General features: G+C 46.6%; 1 protein-coding gene across 1 annotated transcript; it reads left to right on the top strand.

Annotated features, from left to right (window-relative positions):
- The first annotated feature begins 2,885 nt into the window (after positions 1 to 2,885).
- LOC144480042 (interleukin-20 receptor subunit alpha-like) lies at positions 2,886 to 24,078 on the top strand. The gene is made up of 7 exons (XM_078199204.1): positions 2,886 to 2,975; positions 7,309 to 7,435; positions 13,953 to 14,134; positions 16,216 to 16,382; positions 18,924 to 19,077; positions 21,263 to 21,393; positions 23,416 to 24,078. The coding sequence occupies exons 1-7, from the start codon at positions 2,927 to 2,929 to the stop codon at positions 23,989 to 23,991; spliced, it is 1,386 nt and encodes a 461-aa protein (XP_078055330.1). The 5' UTR covers positions 2,886 to 2,926; the 3' UTR covers positions 23,992 to 24,078.
- Positions 24,079 to 25,132: the final 1,054 nt, after the last annotated feature.

Here is a 25,132-nt window from a genome sequence, read left to right as displayed (position 1 = left end):
AAGGAATTGGGCTAAAATGTAGATACTGAGGTAAGAACAAATGGCAATGCAGATTACAACCCCCCGACTGGTACTGACGTTCACCTTCTCTGGCAGCTCTGCTGTGTAATAAACATAGTGACTAATTCTTTAAATCATAGAAATCATAGAAACCCTACAGTGCAGAAGGAGGCCATTCGGCCCATCGAGTCTGCACTGACCACAATCCCACCCAGGACCTACCCCCACATATTTATCCACTAATCCCTCTAACCTACGCATCTCAGGACTCTAAGGGGCAATTTTTAACCTGGCCAATCAACCTAACCCGCACATCTTTGGACTGTGGGAGGAAACCGGAGCACCCGGAGGAAACCCACGCAGACACGAGGAGAATGTGCAAACTCCACACAGACAGTGACCCAAACCGGGAATCGAACCCAGGTCCCTGGAGCTGTGAAGCAGCAGTGCTAACCACTGTGCTACCGTGCCACCCCGGTTAAATGTGATTAAATGTACAATCTGCAACAAAACATTTACTTTAGAAGGGATATGGTGAAATAGAAATACTACGACAGTTTGTGTAATTTTAGAATGATGAATCACCATCAAGTTACATGCTGAGTTCAGAGTGTCATGGTGTTTTGACATCATCACAGAATCATGGAACCCCTACAGTGCAGGAGGAGGCCATTCGGCCCATTGAGCCTGCACCGACAACAATCCCACCCAGGCCCTATCCCCAGAACCCCGCATATTTAAGTTTTAGTTCATTTATTAGTGTCACAAGTAGGCTTACATTAATGCTGCAATGGAGTTACTGTGAAAATCCCCTAGTCGCCACACTCTGGCACCTGTTCGGGAATACTGAGGGAGAATTTACCATAGCCAATCCACCTAACCAGCACATCTTTTCAGACTGTGGGAGGAAACCAGAGCACCCAGAGGAAACCCATGCTGACACGGGGAGGACATGTAGAATCCGTACAGACAGACACCCAAGCTGGGAATCGAACCTGGGTCCTTGGAGCTGTGAGGCAGCAGTGCTAACCACCGTGCCACCATATCTTTACCCTGCTAAACCCTCCTAACTGACACATCTTGGGACACTAAGAGGCAATTTAGCACAGCCAATCCATGTAACCCACACATTTTTGGAGTGTGCTTTGGAATATTTGTCATAAAATATTTGCTGAGCATTTTACACAGATTTTACCCGAGGGAACATATAAGCTCATTGATGTTTAATATATTATTGTTTGGTTTTCCCCCTTCTAACCAGACTATCTAATGGGCGGCACAGTGGCACAGTGGTTAGCACTGCTGCCTCACAGCGCCAGGGGCCTGGGTTTGATTCCCGGCTTGGGTCACTGGCTGTGCGGAATCTGCACGTTCTCCCCGTGTCTGTGTGGGTTTCCCCCAGGTGCTCTGGTTTCCTCCCACATTTTGAAAGACGTGCTGGTTAGGTACATTGGCCATGCTAAATTCTCCCTCAGTGTACCCGAACAGGCGCCAGAGTGTGGTGACTTGGGAATTTTCACAGTAACTTCATTGCAATGTTAATGTAAGCCTATTTGTAACACTAATAAGTAAATTTATAATCCTGAGTGAAAATTGTGGCTCCATTTTAATGAATTTCACAATGTGCTTAAAGCCAAAAAGATTGGTGGGTAATCTAGGCTGACATTCCAGGAGTGGTACTAAAGGAGTGCTGCACGGTTGGAGCTGCTTTGTTTCAGATAGGACATTAGAACCAATCTGCTCTCTCTGTCGGACATGGAGCTGTTTCACAGAGGGAGTCTTCACTCCCACCCACACAACCTGCCACAGAATCCCTCAATCAATGGGCAGCACAGTGGCACAGTGGTTAACATTGCTGCCTCACAGTGCCAGGAACCTGGGATCCATTCCTGGCTTGGGTCACTGTCTGTGTGGAGTTTGCACATTCTCCCTATGTCTGCGTGGGTTTCCTCCGGGTGCGCCAGTTTCCTCCCACACTCCAAAGATGTGCAGGTTAGGTGGATTGGCTTTGCTAAATTGCCCTTTGGGGCGGCACAGTGGTTAACATTGCTGCCTCACGGTGCCAGGGACCCGCATTCGGTTCCCGGCTTGGGTCACTGTCTGTGTGGAGTTTGCACATTCTCCCTATCTCTGCGTGTGTTTCCTCCGGGTGCTCCGGTTTCCTCCCACAGGCTGAAAGGTGTGCTAAATTGCTCCTTAATGTGGGTTAGGGGGATTAACCATGGTAAATGTGCAGGATTACAGGGATAGGGCTTGGGTGAGATGCTCAAGGCGAGCCAGTACAGATTTGATGGGCCGAATGGCCTCTTACTGCACTGTAGGGACCTATGATCACAACCAGTCGTCTATCCCACGGCTGTGCGTGGGTTCTTGCTGTGAACGATCGGTCTTCAATTACAGCGGGGACCGAACGGCGCTAAATAAATGCAGTTTCTTTTAAAATCCCTTACAGGAGGTCTAGCAAGGCAGGAGCCTGGGTTTGTAAATTACTTTTTTTTAAATGCACCAGCAATGGACAAGAAACGACAAGAAAGATCATACGAGGTCCGGGGGCAGGGATCTTTCTGCGAATTCTACACCGATGTGTTATATCTGAAAGGGGAAATTATTTTTCTGTGATCTTTCGGTCATTTGATAGGAAACCCCAAGATTTTCAGTGAGCATGGGGTTGGCTTTGAGAGGTTCAGGGGTGAGTTTGTCAGTGGGAGCTCACAGCCTCAGTTGCTGCCTTTCTCAAGGTCCGTGCCTTGGTTCCGGGGAGAGTTGGAAGGAAATTCCCCAACATTCAAGTGTTCTCAGCAAGCCAGGAAATTAACAGGCGGAAACTGTGACGCTTGTGACTCCCTCCCACGCCTATACCTGCTCCAGCTGGACACCCAGACTCTCAGTGTAACTGGGACCGTGTGAGATATCTACAGAAACAGCAATGGAACTGAGGATTACAACCTTCCTATTCCTGCTGCCCATCCTCTCTGGTAGGTCCGGACGTGTTTCCAACACAGCCACAGATTATTTATATGTATATATATTTTTTTAACTATTGACTGTAAGCAAAAGTTGCAGCTACTCCTGTTCGATTAATGATTGTTGAGCATGTTACAATATTGTGCAGCTGAGAGAGGCACTGTGTGTTTTCTCTGGGTGTGTGATCGATCCTTATTTGTAGGGTCTTATCCTGTTGTGCAAACATTTGCATTTGCGTAGCATCAATTTCGGGACCAATGTGCTTTTTGAAGTCTAGCCATTGCTGTAGTGTAGGAATTGTGTCGGTTTGTCTGTACACGGCAGACTCCCAATGTGATGGTGACCAGATAGATTATTTTATTTCAGTTGGTGATTTGATTTGATTTATTATTGTCACATGTATTAACATACAGTGAAAAGTATTGTTTCTTGCGCGCTATACAGACAAAGCATACCGTTCATAGAGAAGGAAAGAAGAGTGTACAGAATGCAGTTTTACAGTCATAGCTAGGGTGTAGAGAAAGATCAACTTAACGCGAGGTAGTTCCATTCAAAAGTCTGATGGCAGCAGGGAAGAAGCTGTCCTTGAGTCGGTTGGTACGTGACCTCAGACTTTTGTATCTTTTTCCTGACGGAAGACGGTGGAAGATGTTAGTCGAAGGATAGATATTTGGCCAAAACATCACCGGAAAACAGATTGGGCATTGCCAGTGAGGTATAGACCCACAAAGGTCTGAACAGAAATTACTTTTTGTGAATACTGGGTTGGCTTCGGTTATTTACACAACTTTGCCCAATCCAATTCACACCTTCTCCGGGTGTGGGAGTCCAGGTGGGGGTGCTTTAGATTTTTTTTTGTCATCATCTCTCAGGGCAACATTTCCCTTCCATCTGTGTTTCTAATTGTTCACTCACACTGTCAGAGCAAAAACGAACAGGGTTTCTATGCAAAGTTGGAAATGTGGATATTTTGGCATCATATTTCTGGTGGCAACCAGCTAAGCTTGGAGACACTGTAACCAGATGCCACACAATGTAGATCAGAGCTCTATCTTACTGCTGTTTTATTCATGGGATGAGGGGCAAATGTAATCTACCTTTTGTTGAACTGGCTGTTATTGATTTACCCCCAGACATCCAGATTATTCGTTCTCTGTTAACGATTAAGAATCAAAGGTAACTCAAAATACTGCAAATGCTGGCATCTAAAACAAAAACAGAAAATGCTGGAAAATCTCAGCAGGCACGGGTGGCACTGTGGTCAGCACTGCTGCCTCACAACTCCAGCGACCTGGGTTCGATTCCTAGCTTGGGTCACCGTCTGTGTGGAGTTTGCACATTCTCCCCGTGTCTCCGTGGGTTTCCGCCGGGTGCTCCGGTTTCCACCCACAGCCCAAAGCTATGCAGGTTAGGTTGATTGGCCGTGCTAAATTGCCCCTGAAGTGCCCCAGGATGTATATGTTAGAGGGATTAGCAGGGTAAATATATGGGGTTTCGGGGATGGGGCCTGGGTGGGGTTGTTGTCGGTGCAGTCTCGATTGGCCGAACACCTCCTTCTGCACTGTAGGGGATTCTATGATTCTAGGTCTGACAGCATCCGTGGAGAGAGAACAGAACCAACGTTTTGTTGCTCTGACGAAGGGTCATCCAGACTTGAAACGTTGTCTCTGTTCTCTCTCCACAGATGTTGTCAGGCCTGCTGAGATTTTCCAGCATTTTCTGCTTTTGTTCCAAAGGTAACTCGATTGTTTAGTGCAGCACTAAGTCACCAAGGTCCCGACCCGGGTCTGTGTTGAGTTACCTGATCTCCGCTGTAATGGCAGCATGTCTAGCTCCGCCTCCACCAGCCCTGGGCTAGGGAAGGAACAATCATTCAGTGTTCTGTTGGGTTGGACTCGATTGTGTTGGGTGGCATTTGGTTGTGATGTGTGGATCTGGTTCTGCTAGTTGTATTTGGCTGTGTTGGATTAGGCTCAAATGCTTTGGATTGAATTTCGTTCTGATGGTTTTGATCTGGTCATTTTTTTATGTTGGGTTCAGTTTATTTGCCCTGGTAGCGGATGGGATTCTGGTGCAAGCAATTTCTCAGCTGGTTGTTGATGCATTGTTACTAGATTCAGACGAACTCGATATAAAACAGGCAATGCTGGAGCAATAAAAGCCCATGACTGAGGTCCTTAGCACATTTACCTGCATAGAGGTGTTGTGATGAGGTACAAACCCACCCCCCAACCCCCACCGTTTTCATCCACTTTTAGTTCCTAGAGACTTGCTTAGATCATATAATTCTTGTAAATGTTCCACTTTGTTTCCTCATTGCGTTGACTGGATTGGATATGGGTTCTCTCTAATAACTAATGCTCCCGGCCATTATCATAGAAATCCTACAGTGCAGAAAGAGGCCATTTGGCCCACTGAGTCTGCACCGACAACAATCCCACCCAGGCCCCATCCCTGTAACCCCTGGTATTTACCCCGCTAATCCCCCTGACACTAAGGGGAAATTGAGCATGGCCAATCCACCTAACCTGGACATTTTTTGGATCACATTTATATGACCCTTGACAATGATTGAGCAACCTATTCAGCTGGGCGCATCATGGTCAAACCTGATCTTCATCTGACATCCGTGTGCGTCTCCAGCAGGGGGTTACTGGATACCAGTGAGGAGCAAGAGCAATGTCAGAATTCCCCCCCCTCCACCCCAAACATGCTGAGAATAAGAAGGTCAAAGCAAACCACTTGAATGGCACCCCATCCACCACCCTAAACATTCACTCCCTCCACTATTGACATAGTGGTTAGCACTGCTGCCTCACAGAGCCAGGGACCCGGGTTCGGTTCCTGTCTGTGTGGAGTTTGCACGTTCTCCCCGTGTCTGCGTGGGTTTCCTCCGGGTGCTCCAGTTTTCTCCCACATTCTGAAAGACGTGCTGGTTAGGGTACATTGACCTGAACAGGCGCCAGACTGTGGTGGCTAGGGGAATTTCACAGTAACTTCATTGCAGTGTTTATGTAAGCCAACTTATGACTAATAAATAAACTTTAAAAACAGACACTGTCGATTGCTAATTGCCCAGGGCATTCCGAGTCGAACACAATAGGCTAGATCTCGTAGGTGTGGCAAGACATTAGTGAATTAGTTGAGCTTGGTTATTATAATTAATCAGCTGTAAATTTGTCAGATTGAATTTCACTACCTGTCAAAGTGGGTTTGAAGTCAGTCCAATTGTAAAGGAAATTGAGAGGGTTGGGGAAATGCAACCTAGATATTTCTGCTTGTGAAGGAAGACCAAACCTAGGGTTCACAACTATACGATAGTCACTAATAATTCCAATAAAGAGTTCAGGAGGAACTTCCATACCCGGAGATTAGTGAGAGTGGTTGAGGCAAATAGCATAGTTGTATTTAGGGGGAAGCTAGGTCAGTACAGGAGGGAGAAAAGATCGGGTCAGATGAAGCGGGTTGGGAGGAGGCTTGTGTGGAGTATTAACACCGGCAGAAATATTTTGGTGGAATGGTCTGTTTCAGTGCAGCACATACAACTAGATCAGCCATGATGTTATTGAATGGCAAAGTAGGCTCAAAGGCCTACTTCTGCCCTCAAGTGCTGTGTTCCTATAATTCTTTGTAAACCACGTTGCCATAGCCACTGGGCTCTCTTACCACAGGAGGAGCTGTCAGTTCCAACAGTACGAGCAGGAATAGAGTGAAGTCAACCCCATTCATATCTAACACTCCCCCCCCCCCCCCCCCCAACCACTCCGAAGCCTGGCCCAGCACAAACCAGGAATCGTTGTAGTGATTTTACATACTGACATTACCAGTTAATTGATTGTGGACTTAAAGAATTTATTTTTTGTAAAACAGTTCGCTTGCTCAGCTCAACACACACGAGGCCAGGGAAGTGGGGTCGAACCTTTTGCTTTCTGGTCTGTGTAGCCCTGTAGCATAAACATTTATGTGAGAAGCATTTATTCAGTGTGAATAAAGCTGGTGTCTTTTTTTTTTTGCCCGGATTTGAATTTTGGCAAGTTTCTACAATAGGTTTAATTTCACAGAGAGATTATGTATGTCATACAAATCCAAGCATGATTTTTCTGGGAAACTGGACAATAAGTCTATAGTTTTGTGGTATTGCGTGTTTACTTTGTGACGTTTACAAGTGACGTTCAAGTGACGTTCAATCCTGTTATTCTCCAGTATCAGAAAAGTTGTTCCAAGTAATAAGCAGATGTTCTGGCGAGGCCAGAGATGGCGGTGATTCATTTGCAGTCTGACTTCATGCTAATTTGAAAATGTGCTGTGTCTAAAGGAATTGAGACTTTAAAAATATTCTTACAGGAGCTGATGCTGGTCTGCAGCCCCCCAAAGATCTTCATTTCACTTCTTCTGTGACCAAAAACATCTTCCACTGGAGCCCAGCACAGGGGTATTCGCAGACCGTTCGATACGACGTGCAATACTTAAGGTAAAGTAGCATCCTTTCACCTTCTCACCAGTTAGGAGCTAGTAGCAGGGTGTAAGGTTGACCTATAGTTGACCTCAGTGGACCTTCGTTTAAGGAAACATAGGAAATAGAAGCAGGAGTAGGCCATCTGGCCCCTCGAGCCTGCTCCACCATTCACTTTGATCATATTCCACATCCTGATTTTTTTTTCTATTCATTCGTGGGACATGGTCGTCGCTGGTTAGCCAGCATTTATTGCCCATCCCTAGTTGCTCTTGAAGAGCAGTTGAGAGTCAGCCACATTGCTGTGGCTCTGGAGTCACATGTAGACCAGACCGGGTAAGGACGGCAGATTTCCTTCCCTAAAGGACATTAGTGAACCAGATGGGTTTTTCCAACAATTGACAATGGTTTCACGATCATCAGTAGATTGTTTAATTCCAGATTCTTAAAAAATTGAATTTGAATTCAACCTGTGGCGGGATTCGAAACAGGGTCCCCAGAACATTAGCTGAGTTTCTGGATTAATAGTCTAGCGATAATACCACTAGGCCATTGCCTTCCCCATCTCCCTTGATCCCTTTAGCCCCAAGAGCTATATCTAATTCCTTCTTGAAATCACATGTTTTGGCCTCAACTACTTTCTGTGGTAGTGAATTCCACAGATTCACCACCCTCTGGATGAAAAGATTTCTCCTCACCTCAGCCCTAAAATGTTTGCCCCTTATCCTCAAACTATAAGCCATAGTTTTGGACACCCCCACCATCGGGAACTTTTATTCTGAATCTACCCAGTCTAACCCTGTTAGAATTTTATGAGTTTCATCCCCAGCATCCCAATGAGGAGGTGGAGGAGGAAACAACCTGAGGTGTGACACGGTGGCACAGTGGTTAGCACCGCTGCTTCACTACGCCAGGGACCTAAGTTCGATTCCCGGCTTGGGTCACTGTCTGTGCAGAGTCTGCACGTTCTCCCTGTGTCTGCGTGAGTTTCCTCCGGATTCTCCGGTCTCCAGCACAGTCCGAAAGACGTGCTGGTTAGATGCATTGGCCATGCTAAATTCTCCCTCAGTGTATCCGAACAGGCGCCGGAGTGTGGTGTCCAGAGGATTTTCACAGTAACTTCATTGCAGTGTTAATATAAATCTACTTGTGACACTAATAAATAAATAAGGTTTTGCTCCTGGTTTGTATTCAGTGCGTCCCCCATGTCAATGCAACCTCTGATAGGTACTGGGGGCGGGCGGGGAGAGGAATCATGTTCAGACATGTTTTGACCTTTGTAGTCAGCTGTGGCTCTGGGGGTAACTCCTGAGCATCCTCACCTCTGAGTTGGTAGGTCATGGGTTTGAGCCCAACCCCATTCAAAACAAGTTCAATGAGGTGATCAATACGGCGTGAGTGCTGCGCTGTTGGAGCTGCTGCCTATGGGTGAGATATTATACTGAGACCTCTCCCCTCTTGGGTGGACACGGAAGATCCCATCTGGCGAAAAGCAGGCGAGTTCTCCCGGTGTCATGGTTAATATTTATCCTTCGACAGTGTCACTAGAAACAAATTATCTGGGCCTTTATCCCCTTTTTGTGGGAGCTTACTGTGCACAATTTGCCGAGGTGTTTCCCACATTAAAACGGGAGCTACATCATCGTCCATAAAATGCTCTGGAATGTTCTGAGGTCATGGAAGTTGAGGGCATAGAAGTGCCACCTGGCACAGTGGTTAGCACTGCTGCCTCACAACGCCAGGGACTCGGGTTCAATTCCCGGACTCGGGTCACTGTCTGTGTGGAATTTGCACGTTCTCCCCGTGTCTGCGTGGGTTTCCTCGGAGTGCTCCAGTTTCCTCCCACAGTCCAAAGATGTGCGGGTTAGGTAGATTGGCCATGCTAAAATTGCCCCTTTAGTGTCAGGGGGACTAGCTTGGGTAAATGCACGGGGTTATGGGAATAGGGCCTGGGTGGGATTGTGCAGACCATAAGGCCTTTTTCTGCACTGTAAGATTCTATGATTAAAGAGAAATGCATCTTCTTTCTTGAACTTTTTACTTTAAATGTTGAAGTTGGTGCTTGTACGGTAATAAATTTCTCTGAAATTATGTTGCCTCACTGCTGCCTCATAGGTCCAGGGACCTGAGTTCGATCCCAAGCCTTGGGTGACTGCCTGTGTGGAGTTTGCATGTTCTCCCTGTGCCTGCGTGGGTTTCCTCCGGGGGCTCCGGTTTCCCCTCACAATCCAAAGATGTGCAGGTTGGGTGGATTAGCCATGCTAAATTGCCCCTTAGTGTCCCAAGATGTGTAGGTTACGGGGATTAGTGGGATAAATATGTGGCATTATGAGGATAGGGCAGGGAAGTGGGCCTGGGTAAGATGTTCAGTCGGGGAGTCAGTGTAGCCTCGATGGGCCAAATGGTCTCCTTCTGCACTGTAGGGATTTTATGATTATCCTGTCACTGTTTACTTTGTGGATTGATTAACTGATGGGGTAATTCAATTGTGTAACATGCCAGATGTTGACTGTTGTCCACGGAAGGTTTAATACAGGAGAACGTTACACCAGCAAAAGAGACTCAAACTAAACTTTTCACATAGTTGAAATTCATTTCCAACTGCTTTGGCTGTTTATCCCTGTAATAATTTCCTGCCTTGAGTTTGATGTTACCTTTGAAACTGAAAGTTGGGAAATTTGCAGAAACCTTAAAAAAAAAAGGAAACAAAAACTGTGGCTTTTCACATGTTCTGTAATTTGCAAAAAAAACCCAGCTGGTTACCAGACCTTGAGTCTGATCTCAGAAGCGATTGAGTTTGTGGGCTGGTTGTTGAGGGAACTAGGCACAGTGGAAAGAAGGAAATAACTAATTTCTATAGTGGCTTTCACCCAGTTTTCCCAATTTTCACTGCCATTGAGGTACTTTTTTGAAGTGTAGTCGCTGTTGTAATGGAGGAAACATGGCAAGTTCCCACAATCCGTAATGGCATAAATGACCGAATCATCTGTTCTAGTCATGATGGTTGAGGACTCGAGGCCGCTTTTAATTTTGAGCATCTCCTGTTAATCCTCTCAGCTTTAAGAGCAACCCCAGCTTTACCCCACAAGGTAGAAGTTCCCTCAATTCGGAGGTTGGGTTGCCACCCCTCCAGGATTGGCCTGGAGTCTCCCCAGGACACTGCTGTGCGCAGCCCTGGAGGATAATAATAAGGGGGGCACAGTGGTCAGCACTGAGGCCTCACAGCACCAGGGACCCAGATTCAATTCCCGGCTTGGGTCACTGTCTGTGCAGAGTCTGCACGTTCTCCCTGTGTCTGCGTGGGTTTCCTCCGGATGCTCCGGTTTCCTCCCACAGTCTGAAAGATGTGCTGGTTAGGTGCATTGGTCATGTTAAATTCTCCCTCAGTGTACGCGAACAGGCGCCTGAGTGTGGCGACTAGGGGATTTTCATAGTAACTTCATTGCAGTGCTGCTTGTGACACTAATAAATAAACTTTATAGCTAAGAAAAAACGTAATCATTAGGACATCAAAAAAGATTGGGGTTTCTTTTCTTATTTTCTTTGAACATTTTTCTTTGCCAGGTATAAAACTATTGAAAATGGTGGGGGCGCGGGGGGTTGGAAGGATGTTGGGTTGACAGCCAAGCATCATCCAATCAAGTCTTGCTTTCCAATTAGCAGTACATTACAAGAATGGATGTGTTGGCCAATGAATGGCTGGAATGTGTAGAAGGGTCATGTGACAAAACCTCCCGGAATACATTTAATCACAGCTGACAACGCACCCTGGTGCCATTCTGGTAATTCTCTGTTAAGACCTTGACGCCTTTCCTGAAATTTGGAACACAGAGTTGATTTAAGATATTCCAGTTTGTGGATGCGCTTTATAAAGGCCTAGCAAAACCTCAAAGGCAAAATATAAACAGACTACAAAGATGTGCAGGTTAGGTTGATTGGCCATGCTAAATAAAGTTAAAGTTTATTTATTAGTCACAAGTAAGGCTTACATTAACACTGCAATGAAGTTATTGTGAAATTCCCCCAGTTGCCACAGTCCGGCACCTGTTCGGGTCAATGCACCTAACCAGCACGTCTTTCAGACTGTGGGAGGAAACCGGAGCACCCGGAGGTTACCCGCGCAGACACGGGGAGAACGTGCAAACTCCACACAAACAGTGACCCAAGCTGGGAATCGAACCTGGGTCCCTGGCGCTGTGAGGCAGCAATGCTAACCATTGTGCCGCCTCTTGATGGCACAAATTGCTCCTTGGTGTCAGAGGGATTAGCAGGGTAAATACATGGGGTTATGGGGATAGGGCCTGGGTGGGTTTGTTGTCGGGTGCAGGCTCAATGGGCCAAATGGCCTCCTTCTGCGCTGTCGGGATTCTATGAATTCTATAAAACTAGAAATGTGCAGCAGGCCTCGGGCCTCGTCAGCTCAGCAGGCTGGTGTTTAGATTTTAGTGTTAATTACTTTAGTGCTCCACTCCATTGATCACAACGCATCTGGAATCCTTGGTTTTAATAATCTGCTCAGCAAAATATTGGAAGGATCCAAGCCATTGGCTTTGGTTCCTGTCACAAATTCTGTTCCTCATCCATTCCTCTCCCTGTCTGCGACCGAACCAAGTTGTTTACTGTCATTATCAGTGCCATTGCCAATGTACCCATTAACGTACATCAAACGGGGCGTAGGGATTGGGAGCCACAGGCTGATGCTTAGATAATCGCTAATCTTCATATCAAATCCTATGTTTAGACTTGAAGGGAGAGGGACGTGTTGTGAAATTTGTGTGGATCAACCTAATGATGCAAAGAAAGACCAGCCATAAGTGAGATCAGAAGGGTGATATTCTTGACGCGTAATCTCCCACATCAGTGAATCAGAGACTATTTCCTGATTCATGATTTTCAGTTTGTACGGGGCCTTTCACTGACACTGTACTGGACGAGTGATGTCACAATTTTGGGATATCCTGTGCAGAAATATTTTTAAAGATTTGCCCACAGTGATGATCAGCTCCTCTGTGTTGTAATAATGGACACAACTCAGCAAAGTCAAAAGTAGCAGCTACAACAGAACAGTTTCAACATGGCAGCCAAAATATATCATAGAATCCCTACAGTGCAGAAGGAGGCCATTCGGCCCATCGAGTCCGCACCAACCACAATCCCACCCAGGCCCTATCCCCATAACTCCACCCTAGCTAATCCCCCTGACACAAAGTGGCAATTTAGCATGGCCAATCAACCTAACCTGCACATATTTGGAGTAATTTATACAAAACATTTGTGCACAGGATACTCCCAAAATTGCGACATCACTCGTACAATGTACAGTGTCAGTGAAAGTCCCCGTACAAGCTGAAAATCATCAATCAGAAAGTAGTCTCTGATTCACTGATGTGGGATTGAGCATCAATGTTTGCACGTTCTCCCCATGTCTGCGTGGGTTTCCTCCGGGTGCTCCGGTTTCCTCCCACAGTCCAAAGATGTGCGGGTTAGGTTGATTGGCCATGCTAAATTGACCCTTGGTGTCAGGGGGGATTAGCAGGGTGAATACGTGAGGTTACAGGAATAGGGCCTGGGTGGGATTATGGTCAGTGCGGACTCGATGGGCCGAGTGGCCTCCTTCTGCACTGTAGGGGGAAAATAAAACGCTGGCTTAGTCAGCAATATTCACATCCTGTGGAAGAATAAAAAAGTGGAGTTCCCATCCTCCGATATTCACTTTGCTGTAAATTAGGTGAACGCTGGGAAGCTTTTTCCCAGGTCGGTGGTGACGTTCACGAGGGGTCATAGGTTCAAGGTGAGGGGGGGGAGGTTTAACACGGATATCAGAAGGACGTATTTTACGCAGAGGGTGGTGGGGGCCTGGAATGCGCTGCCGGGCAAGGTGGTGGAGGCGGACACACTGGGAACGTTTAAGACTTATCTAGATAGCCACATGAATGGAGTGGGAATGGAGGGATACAAAAGAATGGTCTAGTTTGGACCAGGGAGCGGCGCGGGCTTAGAGAGCCGAAGGGCCTGTTCCTGTGCTGTATTGTTCTTTGTTCTTTGATTTTTAAATAATGTCATCCAGCTGAGAGAAAACAGGAGTTCTGATCTGATACTGGTACACCTCACTTAACTCAATAACCTCACTTCCACAGCAAGCTCCTCTTGTGGTCTAAATTGGTGATGTTCTGTGATCATTGTACTAATACCAGGAAGTGCTGTGTTCAGTTTTGTTTGCAACTCCTTGGATAACGAAACAGCCCCTCCCCACATGCGGTGAACCTGGACAGCTTTCGGGTTTGGGCTAATAAGTGGCAAGTAAGGTTTGCGCCACACAAGTGCCGGAGAGTGACCATCTCCAATTTTTAAAAAAAAGCTTACTAGCTCCCCATGACATTCAATTGGTGAACTCCTTGCTATCAACATCCTCATTCATCGATGATGGTCCAATCAGAGTGATGAAACCCAAATAGGGAAGGAGGGAGTTTTCGGGAAAGGTTGGCCTTTTATTAATAACACGCAGAAGCTGACCCGTTTCCTCATTGGCCCACAGGTATGGACAGATGGAGAAATTTATCGCAGTGAAACACTGTACAGGCATTTCCCACCATCACTGTGACCTCACCCAGGAGACCTTGGATTTTAAAGTGGAGATTATCGCCAGAGTCCGGTGCGTTGTTGGCAACAGAACCTCAGAATGGGAAAGATCGGAACACTTTAAACCCCTAGATTCCAGTAAGTCAACTCTCGCACAGAATGGAATGTAACACCAACCTCTTCTGATGCTCAGAAGGAACAGTTTCCAGTTTGAATGGCAGGGAGCGGCACAGTGACACAGTGGTTAGCACTGCTGCCTCACAGTGCCAGGGACCTGGGTTCGATTCCAGCCTTGGGTGACTGCCTGTGTGGAGTTTGCACACTCTCCCCGTGTTTCCTCCGGGTGCTCCAGTTTCCTCCCACACTCCAAAGATGTGCAGGCTAGGTGGATTGGCCAAGGTAAATTGCCCCTTAGTTTCCCAAGATCTGTCGGTTAGGTGGATTAACCATGGCGAATGTGTAGGGTTGGGGGGTGCGGTTTGGGGGAAGAGAAGGGCCTGGGTGGGATACTCAGAGTCAGTGCAGACTCGATGGGCCAAATGGCCTCCTTCTGCACTGTAGGGATTCTATAATTGAAGTTTGGGGACTGGATGCTAATTTCGAAATTGTTTGCTTACTGATTACATTTTTTTTAAGGGGTTTAGCAAACTGAAACTGTTTCCCACTGAAATGCACACACAGGACAAAACAAGCGCTTTGTGCTCCTATCTGACCTTTAAAGGGAGGAAGGTGCTGAGATCCAACACCTTGATACCCATCAGGAACAAGAACTCTGATATTTATTCCTTACTAGTCCCTGAGGCAGTTGTAGTCCAAGCTCCAACTCAGTGGGTATCAGTTACCTCAGCACAGATCAAACCTGGGACCTTGTGATCTCCTTGTCTCAGGAAGGAGATGTTTGCCTTGGTGGCGCTGCGGTGGAGGTTCACTAGATTCATGGAAGGGGTGAGAGGTTGAGTGCAAAGTCTTTGAAGTTTAGAAGAATGAGAGGTGATATTACTGAAATATATCTTGAGGGAACCTTGCAGAGTAGATACAGAGAGGCTGCTTCCTCTCCAGGTGAAGAGCCTAGAACTAGGGGTCAAAGTTTCAATAATAATATTTAAGATGATGAAACATTTCTTCGCTCAGGGTGAATCTTTTAAATTTTCTGTCTCAGGCATTGGGTCTATTCAATGTTAAGTAGATTTTTGGTCTCGAAGGGAATTGGGGGATATTGGTTTCGGGTGAGAAACTGGATGTTGAACTCATGATCTTACTGAACGGGGCCAAGTCTCGAAGAGCGGTCTGCCTACACCTTCTCCTGTTTTTCATTTGCTTGGCTTACACCAAATCTTTAAACAGTGGACAGCGAGACCCACTTATTTATTAACACCCGCTGCTCGCATTCGGACTGACATACTCACTCATTGACACACTTTCACGGACTCCGGTTGATGCGTTCACACTCACTAACACAGACATGAACACTCACGTTCACTGTCTCACGGGATTTATAGAGTCATAGAGGTTCACAGCATGGAAACAGGCCCTTCGGCCCAACTTGTCCATGCCGCCCTTTTTTTAAACCCCTAAGCTAGTCCCAATTGCCTGCATTTGGCCCATTTCCCTCGATACCCATTTTACCCATGTAACTGTCTAAACGCTTTTTAAAAGACAAAATTGTACCCGCCTCTACTACTACCTCTGGCAGCCCTGACTTACTGGTGCTTACACATGTGCACTCGCTGACACACTCAAACAGACACATTTACCCTCAGTAATAACTTGCTGACAGTCGCACTCAATGTTATGCTCTCGCTTGCACATCCACTGACTCACCAAGACTGTAAGGGGAGGTGGTGGTGTAGTGGTAATGTCTCTACCTAGTAATCCAGAGGCTAATGTTCTGGGGACATGGGTTCAAATCCCACCATGGCAACTGGTGGAATTTAAAATTCAGTCAATACATCTGGAATTGTAAATCTAGATTCAGTCATGCTGACCATGACAACTATCATCGATTGTCATGAAAGCCCATCTCCTTCACTAACTGCCCTCTGAAATGACCGAGCAAGTCACTCAGTTCAAGGGCAATTAGGGATGGGTAAAAAATGTTGGCCCAGCCAGCGACGCCCACATCCCATGACAGAATTTAAAAAACACATCTGCTCACTGACACATTCACTTCCGTTTTGGCGACAGATCTGTACTTAATTTTGTATTTCATATTCTTTCAGTCTCTTTAGGTGTGCCATCCTTTAATATTAAAGCAGAGCACAACATGATTCACGTCAGCATCTCTCCGCCGACCTTGTGTGTGGGAGGAAGGAATGTGTCAATGGAGGAGCTCTTCAACTCGTCGTTGATGTACATTGTTTATGTGCGTGAGAACGGCAATGACAAGGTAAAAGCTTGTGGAGATCTTCCAGCTGAAATTCCCCGGCCATGTGGGAGCGTTCTCCGTTATTGACATTTAGCTGATGCCAACGTTGTGCTGTGTTATTCTCTCCCTCTGCCTTCGTCCTGCCCAGTTTGTAACTCTCCCTCACCACCCTGTCCCCCTCTCTTCCAGAAAGGGTGGTTATTTAACATGTCCTGCTCCCTTGCCCGAGTGATCTTGTTCTCCATATCCGAGTCATGCCATTGAGTATCGGACAGAGCAGCCAGATCCAGTCCTTCCCAAGCCCGAGTCACTGGACAATGACCAGCTGTAGCTGGACATCACCGTGTCCATTCCACAGAGAGGATGGTAGAGGCTGATTGAACCTTTGTGTGAGCACAAATACTCCAGAGCCTGGGCCTTGGGAAGGCCCGTTCCTCGCAACAACCTGTATTTTGTATAAACACCTTTTTATAATACATCTCGAACAGCTTCACAGGAGCCAAGGACAGCTGACCAAATGCTTAGTCAAATAGGCATCTGAAGGAGCAGAGCGAGAGAGAGAGTTGGAGAGTCTTAGGGAGGCAATTCCAGAGCTTGGGGACCAGGTGGCCAAAGTTACGGCTGTCAGTAGTGGAGGGATTAAAATTGGGCCGTGCAAGAAGACAGAATTGGACAATATGGAGATCTTGTTGGGGTGGGGGGCAGGGGGTGGGGGCACAGGGGGGAGGCGGTGGGGGCACAGGGGCAAGGGGATGGTGGCTCTAGGGCCCCAATCACTCCTCCTCTCCACAGCCACAAGTTTGTTCATGGCTCCTCATTTGGGGGCACACGGAATGTGGGGATGTGGCACTCTGGGTGTACACCATCCTAACGGGCAATGCATTAAACTGTCTCCCTATTTCCCCACACTCCATAACCGAAACAGTAGGCAGGCTGCAGATTCCTTGACCGGTGTGAGGAACATACGAACAAGGGACAGGAATAGGCCACTCGGCCCCTCAAGCCTGCTCCATTCTTTAATAAGATCATAGCTGATCTGATAGGGCGGCATGGTGGCACAATGGTTAGCACTGCTGCCTCACAGCTCCAGGGACCCGGGTTCGATTCCCGGCTTGGGTCACTCTCTGTGCGGAGTTTGCACGTTCTCCCCGTGTCTGCATGGGTTTCCTCCGGGTGCTCGGGTTTCCTCCCACACTCCAAAGATATGCGGGTTAGGTTGATTGGCCATGCTAAATTAACCCTTGGTGTCCTGGGATGTGATAGGTTAGAGGGATGAGCATGGTAACTAAGCGGGGATAGGGCCTAGGTGGGATTGATGTCAGTGCAGACTTGGTGGGCCAAATGGCTTCCTTCTGCACTGTAGGGATTCTATGATTCTATGATAGTAACCTCAAATCTGCATTCCACCTCCCCCTGATAACCTATCAGCCCCTTAGTACCAAGAATCTACCCATCTCAGCCTTAAAAATATTCCAAGACTCTGCTTCCACTGCCTTTTCAGGAAGAGAATTCCGAAGACTCATGACCCTCAGAGAAAAAAAATTGCCTCATCTCCATTTAAATGAGTGACCCCTTATTTTTAAATAGTTCTAGGTTCTTCCACAAGAGGGAGCGTGTTCTCAGTGCAACAGGGGTCACACTGTTGGGGCATGGTGCTGTCTGACGCTCTTGCTAAAAGCCTGGTTAGGTTTGGACAAAATGCTAGACAAACACAGAACAGTTTGAGCTGGCTGTGTGTGTAATATGCTGGTGCCACAGCATGCGATGATAACGGAGTGGGTGACTAATCCCTATTATCATTCCCTATCAATGAGTCTGCAACAGACCAAGGCATGAGGTGAGAAAAACCTCAACGATGAAGAACTTTGGGAAATAATGAGATCCAAAGTCACCTGTTACTTCTATTCTGTTTTGGCATTGCAGATTAATATCCATATCACACTAGCCTAATCATTCTCAAAATGACAAATGTAGTGATGAATCTGATCTGTTTCCCACCAAAAAGAATTGCTACTCAAACTGCAGAGTGATGGTCATCGTTAGTAGGTACAGCCAATCAGTAGCCTCTTATTGTTCAATAGAATTTTTCCTATGAACTTCCTTACAGCTTGCAAATCCTAAAAGGATTGGGGTGGGATTTAGAATCATCGAATCCCAACAGTGCAGAAGAGGCCATTTGGCCCATCGAGTCTGCACCAACCCTCTGACACAGTATCTTGCCCAGGCTTTCTCTCCTGCCCTATGCCTGCAACCCCACACATTTATATATGGCTAATCCATCCAACCTGGACATCTTGGGATACTAAGGGGCAATTTAGCATGGCCAATCTACTTAACCTGCACATCTTTGGACTGTGGGATGAAACCAGAGCACCCGGAGGAAATCCATGCAGACACGGGGGAGAACGTGCAAACTCCTCATAGGCAGTGACCTAAGGCCGGAAATCGAACCCGGGGTCCCTGGCGCTGTGAGGCAGCAGCGCTAACCACCGTGCCGCCATCTTGAAATGTTTATGATGTTAGTTGATTTCTCTAATCTGTCCTTTGCTTGTGTTCCAACAGCCTGAAGAAGTGAAGTGCTCCAGAGAATTGATCAAATCCACAGTGCTACCAGGAAAAACCTACTGCATCAGCGTGAGAGCAAAATCGAATCAGGACGAAAGAGAAGGAAATGTCACGGAAGAAATATGTGTAACAATCCCAATCCCAAATCCAGGTAGAGTACTGCATCGATGGTGCCGTCAATTCCGAATTTATATAATTTTTGTTATTTGCAGTATCTCATTTGAAGGTTAGTCAGAGCACAGAGTTGTCATAGAATCCCTACACTGCAGAAGGAGGCTATTTGGCCCATCAAATATATACCAGCTACAATCCCACCCAGGCCCTATGTCCGTAATCCTGCACATTTACCCTGCTAATCCTCCTGACACTCGGGTCAATTTAGCACGGCCAGTCAACCTAACCCGCGGCAATGGCCTTGTGGCGTTATCGCTGGAATATTGATCCCAAAACTCAGCTAATATCTCTGGGGACCCAGGCTCGAATCCCACCACAGTAGCCAGTGGAATTTGAATTGAATACAAAATATCTGGACTGTGGGAGGAAACCGGAGCACTTGGAGGAAGCCCACGCAGTCACGGGGAGAACATGCAAACTCCAAACAGACAGTGACCAAGGCCAGAATCGAACCTGGGTCCCTGGCACGACAAGGCAGCTGTGCTAACCACTATGACACCGTGCCGTTAATGTGATCAGACCCGTGTTGTTAGGGTACAACCAATTACAGAAGGTTTTCGCCCGTCTCCCTGGTCTGGGTTTGAACCCAATCTCCGTCCCTCGTCAGAAACTGCCTCACTTCCTCTTGCACGATCTTTCCATTGGCCCAGAACCTTCTCAGGGGCCCCTTGACAGGAGACATTGGGAGGGTCTTTCCTTCGCAAAGCTGAGATGAACCGTTCAAGCATTGTAACATCAAACCCACTCCACAGCCTGGCATGGCACCTGGAAGCCCTGTGCATCACCAAGGCTTCAAAGGGAATGCTAGTTTGTGGAGAAGTCGTCAGGTGTGGCTCAGTTTCTAGCACTATTGTCTCAAACTCAGAAGGTTCAAGTCCCACTTCAGGCCATAGTCTAAGGCTCATTGTGATATTGAGGGAGCACTGTACTGTACTGCAGTAATAAAATATTAATAATTATTAAACCAAGATCTTGATATAAAAATTCCTGCAACACTATTCAAGGGAGAGCAGGAAAGCTTTGTGTTTCCTGGCTAATATTTATTCCTCCAACAACATGACCAGAAGCAAATCACCTGGTTTATTGCTGCTTATTGTAACAGTTTGGATCCTCTATTTGCCCATGTTTTAACAATTACTATATCTCAGTTGGAATTCACTGGCCATTGGATCAGGAAGGGTGCTACATAAATGCAAGTTCTCCTTGCTTAATTATCTGGCAAAACTGTTCCTGTATAAACACGCTGATGGAATGGACATTGGCAAATGCACAATCCACCTGAGGCAGATCATAGAATCATAGAAAGTGAATCATAGAAACCCTATAGTGTAGAAAGAGGCCATTCGGCCCATCGAGTCTACACCGACCACAATGCCACCCAGGCCCTACCCCCATATCCCTACACATTTACCCGCTAATCCCTCTATTCTACCCATCTCAAGACACTAAGGGGCAATTTTAGCATGGCCAATCAACCTAACCCGCACATCTTTGGACTGTGGGAGGAAACCGGAGCACCCGGAGGAAACCCACGCAGGCACAAGGAGAATGTGCAAACTCCACACAGACAGTGACCCAAGCCAGGAATCGAACCCAGGTCCCTGGAGCTGTGAAGCAGCAGTGCTAACCACTGTGCTACCGTGCCGCCCAGATGTGATGATGCCTTTCATTGGGGGCTCCACAAGGGAGATCTGTCTCGCACACCTGGTGAAGATGGTTCCCTCCATTCATTAGATAATTTTTTCTGACCGGGCCTGTGCATGTGCAGTGAGCGACCTCCAAAGGGTGGATTATGAAGAGTGTTTACATACGGTCACCTGTTCCCTAGAAAGGTGTCATTTCTGATTGAGGCTTTTAGGATTTTGATAGGGCAGGCAGAAGAAAAGAATCTCCGTTGGTGGACATGAGGGGGCTATAACCTTAAAATCAGCCAATTCAGGAGAGAAGTTAGGAAATTCCTCTTGTCAAGGGTGGTGGGAGTGTGCTCAACAAGGGCATAAAGGGAAAGGAGCTAAGACACGGATCAGCCATGATCTCAGTGAATGGTGATAAGTTTGAGGGGCTGAATGGCCTCCTCCTGTTTCTTATTCCATCTGGTTAAGATTCTCATTACTTTCTGTCTCTTTCTTCTGCTAATGGGAGTTTCCTGTTTCTTTGTATAGCATTGGACACTTCAATCAATGTCATCTTTGGCGTCATCAGTGCTGTCTTCATATTATTTTCACTCAGTTTTTGCCTTGGAGTGGCCTGCTGGTCGTACTTAAAGAAGCAAAGCACAATCCCAGCTGTTCTGGTAAGTTCACTTGTCCCTCACTGAAAAATTATGAAACTTCTTTGGCTAAAAGAATTCTCTGTGGCAATGCCTTGACGAATGAGAGTCGACCTGCCTGGTTTGAATTTCAGTGAAAGCTTGGCGGTTAACTGCTCCCTGGTGCATTCTCCATGGCAATGTCTCTACCAATCAGAGTCCACTTACCAACCAGTCGGCACTCTCTTCTCATGCAATATAATTTGTTGTTATCTTTAGAATTGGCACAGTAAGAAGCCTCACAACACCAGGTTAACGTCCAACACGTTTGAACCTGTTGGACTTTAACCTGGTGTTGTGAGACTTCTTACTGTGCCCACCCCAGTCCAACACCGGCATCTCCACATCATGGCTCTTTAGAATTGGTATTCTCACTAATTCTGTCCTGAAGAGTCCAAAGCAAAAAGCTTCGACCAAATGTATTTTTTCAGTAATACTCAAATTCAAATGTGGAGTATTGGGTTTCCATCTGATCATCTCCTCCTGAAATCCCACCCTTACCCTCTGCACAAAACAGCATCGAACTGGGCTTTCAATAAACTCAGTGAGCTAGTTTCACCCACCAGTCCTAACGACCTGCTTAGTGCTGATCATCTCCTGTATGGAGATCATAGAATCATAAAATCCCGACAGTGCAGAAGAGTACATTTGGCCCATCGAGTCTGCACTGACTCTCTAATAGAGTGTTTTACCCAGGCCCTCTGCCCCGCCCTATCCCTGCAACCCCACACATTTGCCAATGGCTAATCCATCTAACCTATATATCTTGGGACACTAAGAGGCAATTTAACATGGCCAAACCACCTAACCTGCACATCTTTGGTGATATCTGCCCTAAACTTGTCGGTACCCCACGTTCTCTTCTTTTGCTCCCCAAGCTTACCTGGAAATATTCTGGCCTCCTCAATCTTATATAGTGTCCCTCATACCTCAGCAACCGCCTTTCCTGAATCTGGCCACGACGTGACTCCCTGTGTCCAGCAATATGGGTGGCCCCCAACCTTCCTGCAAAATGGTCTAGGAAGACACACGGTTGTACAAAACTACTGCAGGGTTGAGTGTCCTTTATCCCCAAAAAATCCAAGAACTGAATTTTTTTTGTAATGTAGGCTTGCGCGTTATCCAAAAAGCGAAATGGTATGAAATCGGCCCGAGGGCTTTGGATAAATGATACTCGACCTGTGTTTATAAAAATATATCTCTGTTGGGCATCTTCCATTCAGGGGTATTCAACAGCCAACAACAAAAGATAAAGTTTATTTTCAAAAGAAAAACCATGACTCCACCATGGTGGATGGGGTCGCGTAGTGGTATTGTCACTGGACCAGTAATCCAGAGATCCAGGGTAATGCTCTGGGTCCTACCATGGCAGGTGGCGAAATTTGAAATCCAATAAAAATCTGGAATTAAAAGTCTACGATGACCATGAAACCATTGTCATAAAACCCATCTGGTTCACTAATGTCCTTTAGGGAAGGAAATCTGCCATCCTTACCCGGTCTGGCCTACATGTGACTCTAGAGCCACAGCAATGTGGTTGACTCTCAACTGCCGTTGGGCAATTAGGGATGAGCAATAAATGTTGGCCCAGCCAGCGACGCCCATGTCCCACGAATGATTAAAAGAAAAGACAATGGTTAAATGGCCTAAGAAAGGATCCTGATTGCTTTGCGTCCCTGGGCTGTTGCTGGTGATAACACGGCCGATATTTGTCTTCCCGAAATAGACATGCTGTTTGTGAAGCTTTAGAAGGCCCAAACTCAGTATCTGGCATTTGGAAAGGGGCACACAGCCCATGCCCACCGCTGAAGCACAGTCCCAAAAGCTCTCCGTTCCCCCCCCGCCCCGCTGCTCCCGCCAACTGTCCCTTTCATCAGTCCTTCCATGGCTTTTTATAGCAAAGATGAACTGCCCCTTTCTGACAATGTTTCACAGCATGGAAGACAAGTTGTTTTTCATTAGGACGTTTATGGTTAGACTTGAACTGTGATGTGTTTCCTCTCTCAGAAATCTCTTGACAAGAACAAGAAGTCTTTGAGCATCATGGATTACCTGAGTCTGATTGAGGATGTGGTCGTCCAGCAGGTGCTGGCTGACATACCTCTCGTTAGCCCCCGTAAGCTTCAGGAGCAGGACGACCTGTGGCCAGAGCTGAAAATCAAGGGGGCGCCTTCAGTGGACAGTGGGATCGATATTGGGAGTGGCTCATCAGGCCAGATGCCTTCGTTATGTGAACCACTGAACCCCTACATGCAGCAAACACCTGAGTCAAGTAGCCAGCGGAGCGTGAGCCCAGAGGGTGACCAGGACAATTCTCAACCAACGCAATCCTGTTTAATAAACATCCCCGATATCATAAACACACCTGCCGACGGTGAGGGAAGCATCACATCATCTGGTTATCAGAGGCAGACACCAAAGACTAACACAGCTTCAGAACACGAGGAGTGCAGTACTCCAGTTCAGACTGTCCATGGCATCTCTCCTTGGTCTGTTCCGATACTGGACATTAACGTAACCGAAGGTTTCACAAGAGGACTTCTCAGCTTAGACGATGTGATGTTAACGGACAACAGATTATAGGAAAAAATCACTTCAATTGAAACCATATTAATGTCCCTTTTTTGTAAATTAATTATTTATTAATTAAAATATTTTCAGTTTAACCTGATTTTTTTTTTGTATTTTTCAAGGTGGCCGGACATAGAGAGAATAACGAGCATCATGATGGCACAGTGGTTAGCACTGCTGCCTTGTAGCGCCAGGGACCAGGGTTCAATCCCGGCCTCCGGTGTCTATCTGTCTGTGTGGAGTTTGCATGTTCTCCCCGTGTCTGCGTGAGTTTCCTCCAGGTGCTCCAGTTTCCTCTCACAGTCCGAAAGACGTGCTGCGTAGGTGGATTGGCCATGCTAAATTGCCCCTTAGTGTCCCCAAGATGTGTAGGTTAAATGGATTAGCCATGGGAAATGTGTGGGGTTACAGGGATAGGGTGGGCGAGAGGGGCTGGGTGCAGACTCGATGGGCCAAATGGCCTTTTCTGCACTGTAGGGATTCTATGATTTCATAAGGATGGTCACTTGAGAGAAATAACGCTAAGGGGGTAGAGTGGGAGAAAGTTGCTGCTTGGATTGCGCTGCAGAGAACTCACAACGACTGGATGGGCCTTCCGTATTGGCAATTATTCTCAGGCTCGTTCATGGATTGTGCTCTGGATGCTTCATACAGGGGAATATTTTAACCAACTTTACGGCTTATCTGCCAGTTAAAGTCCATAAAGCCGCTTTTATTGAATAAAGAGTTCACTTCAGTTGAGAGTGAGAAGATCCCAGTATTTGAGGTACAACAAATTATTACAAAGGCAAAATCAGCTGCAATTCTTCCACCCAACAGTTGATGGCGAGTTTTGGTGAATATGAAATATTTGCTCCCGAGTGGAATTAGTCTCTTTACTGCTAAACTCGGTTTCCCTCATGGTAACTGCCAGCGAGGGAACCTCGGGCTTTAAGCGTCATGTCCACATTTCCACTTTCTATCTGCTTTCCGCGCAGGTTAGAGATTCAGTCTCTTTGTCCGGTGACATTTTTATTCACACACATTCACTCATGTTCACGTTCAAGTGAGTTCAGCATTTGCATTTCACAAAGTATATGAAAGTTTATCCACAGCTTCGCCACAAAGTTAAAACAGCTAAAGGAAAAGCAACATTAATCACAGAATTTCTTAA

The sequence above is a fragment of the Mustelus asterias genome, chromosome 27, assembly GCF_964213995.1.
Source record: "Mustelus asterias chromosome 27, sMusAst1.hap1.1, whole genome shotgun sequence".
NCBI lineage: Eukaryota > Metazoa > Chordata > Chondrichthyes > Carcharhiniformes > Triakidae > Mustelus > Mustelus asterias.
Note: the sequence above shows the minus strand (reverse complement) of the source record. Positions and strands in the feature narration are given on the sequence as shown.

Excerpts from the sequence above, each read along its gene's own strand:
- LOC144480042 (XM_078199204.1), top strand. The coding sequence starts at position 2,927 with ATGGAACTGAGGATTACAACCTTCCTATTCCTGCTGCCCATCCTCTCT. Across the intron at positions 16,383-18,923 it reads GTGAGAACGGCAATGACAAG|CCTGAAGAAGTGAAGTGCTC; the intron begins GTAAAAGCTTGT and ends GTGTTCCAACAG. Across the intron at positions 21,394-23,415 it reads GCACAATCCCAGCTGTTCTG|AAATCTCTTGACAAGAACAA; the intron begins GTAAGTTCACTT and ends TTCCTCTCTCAG.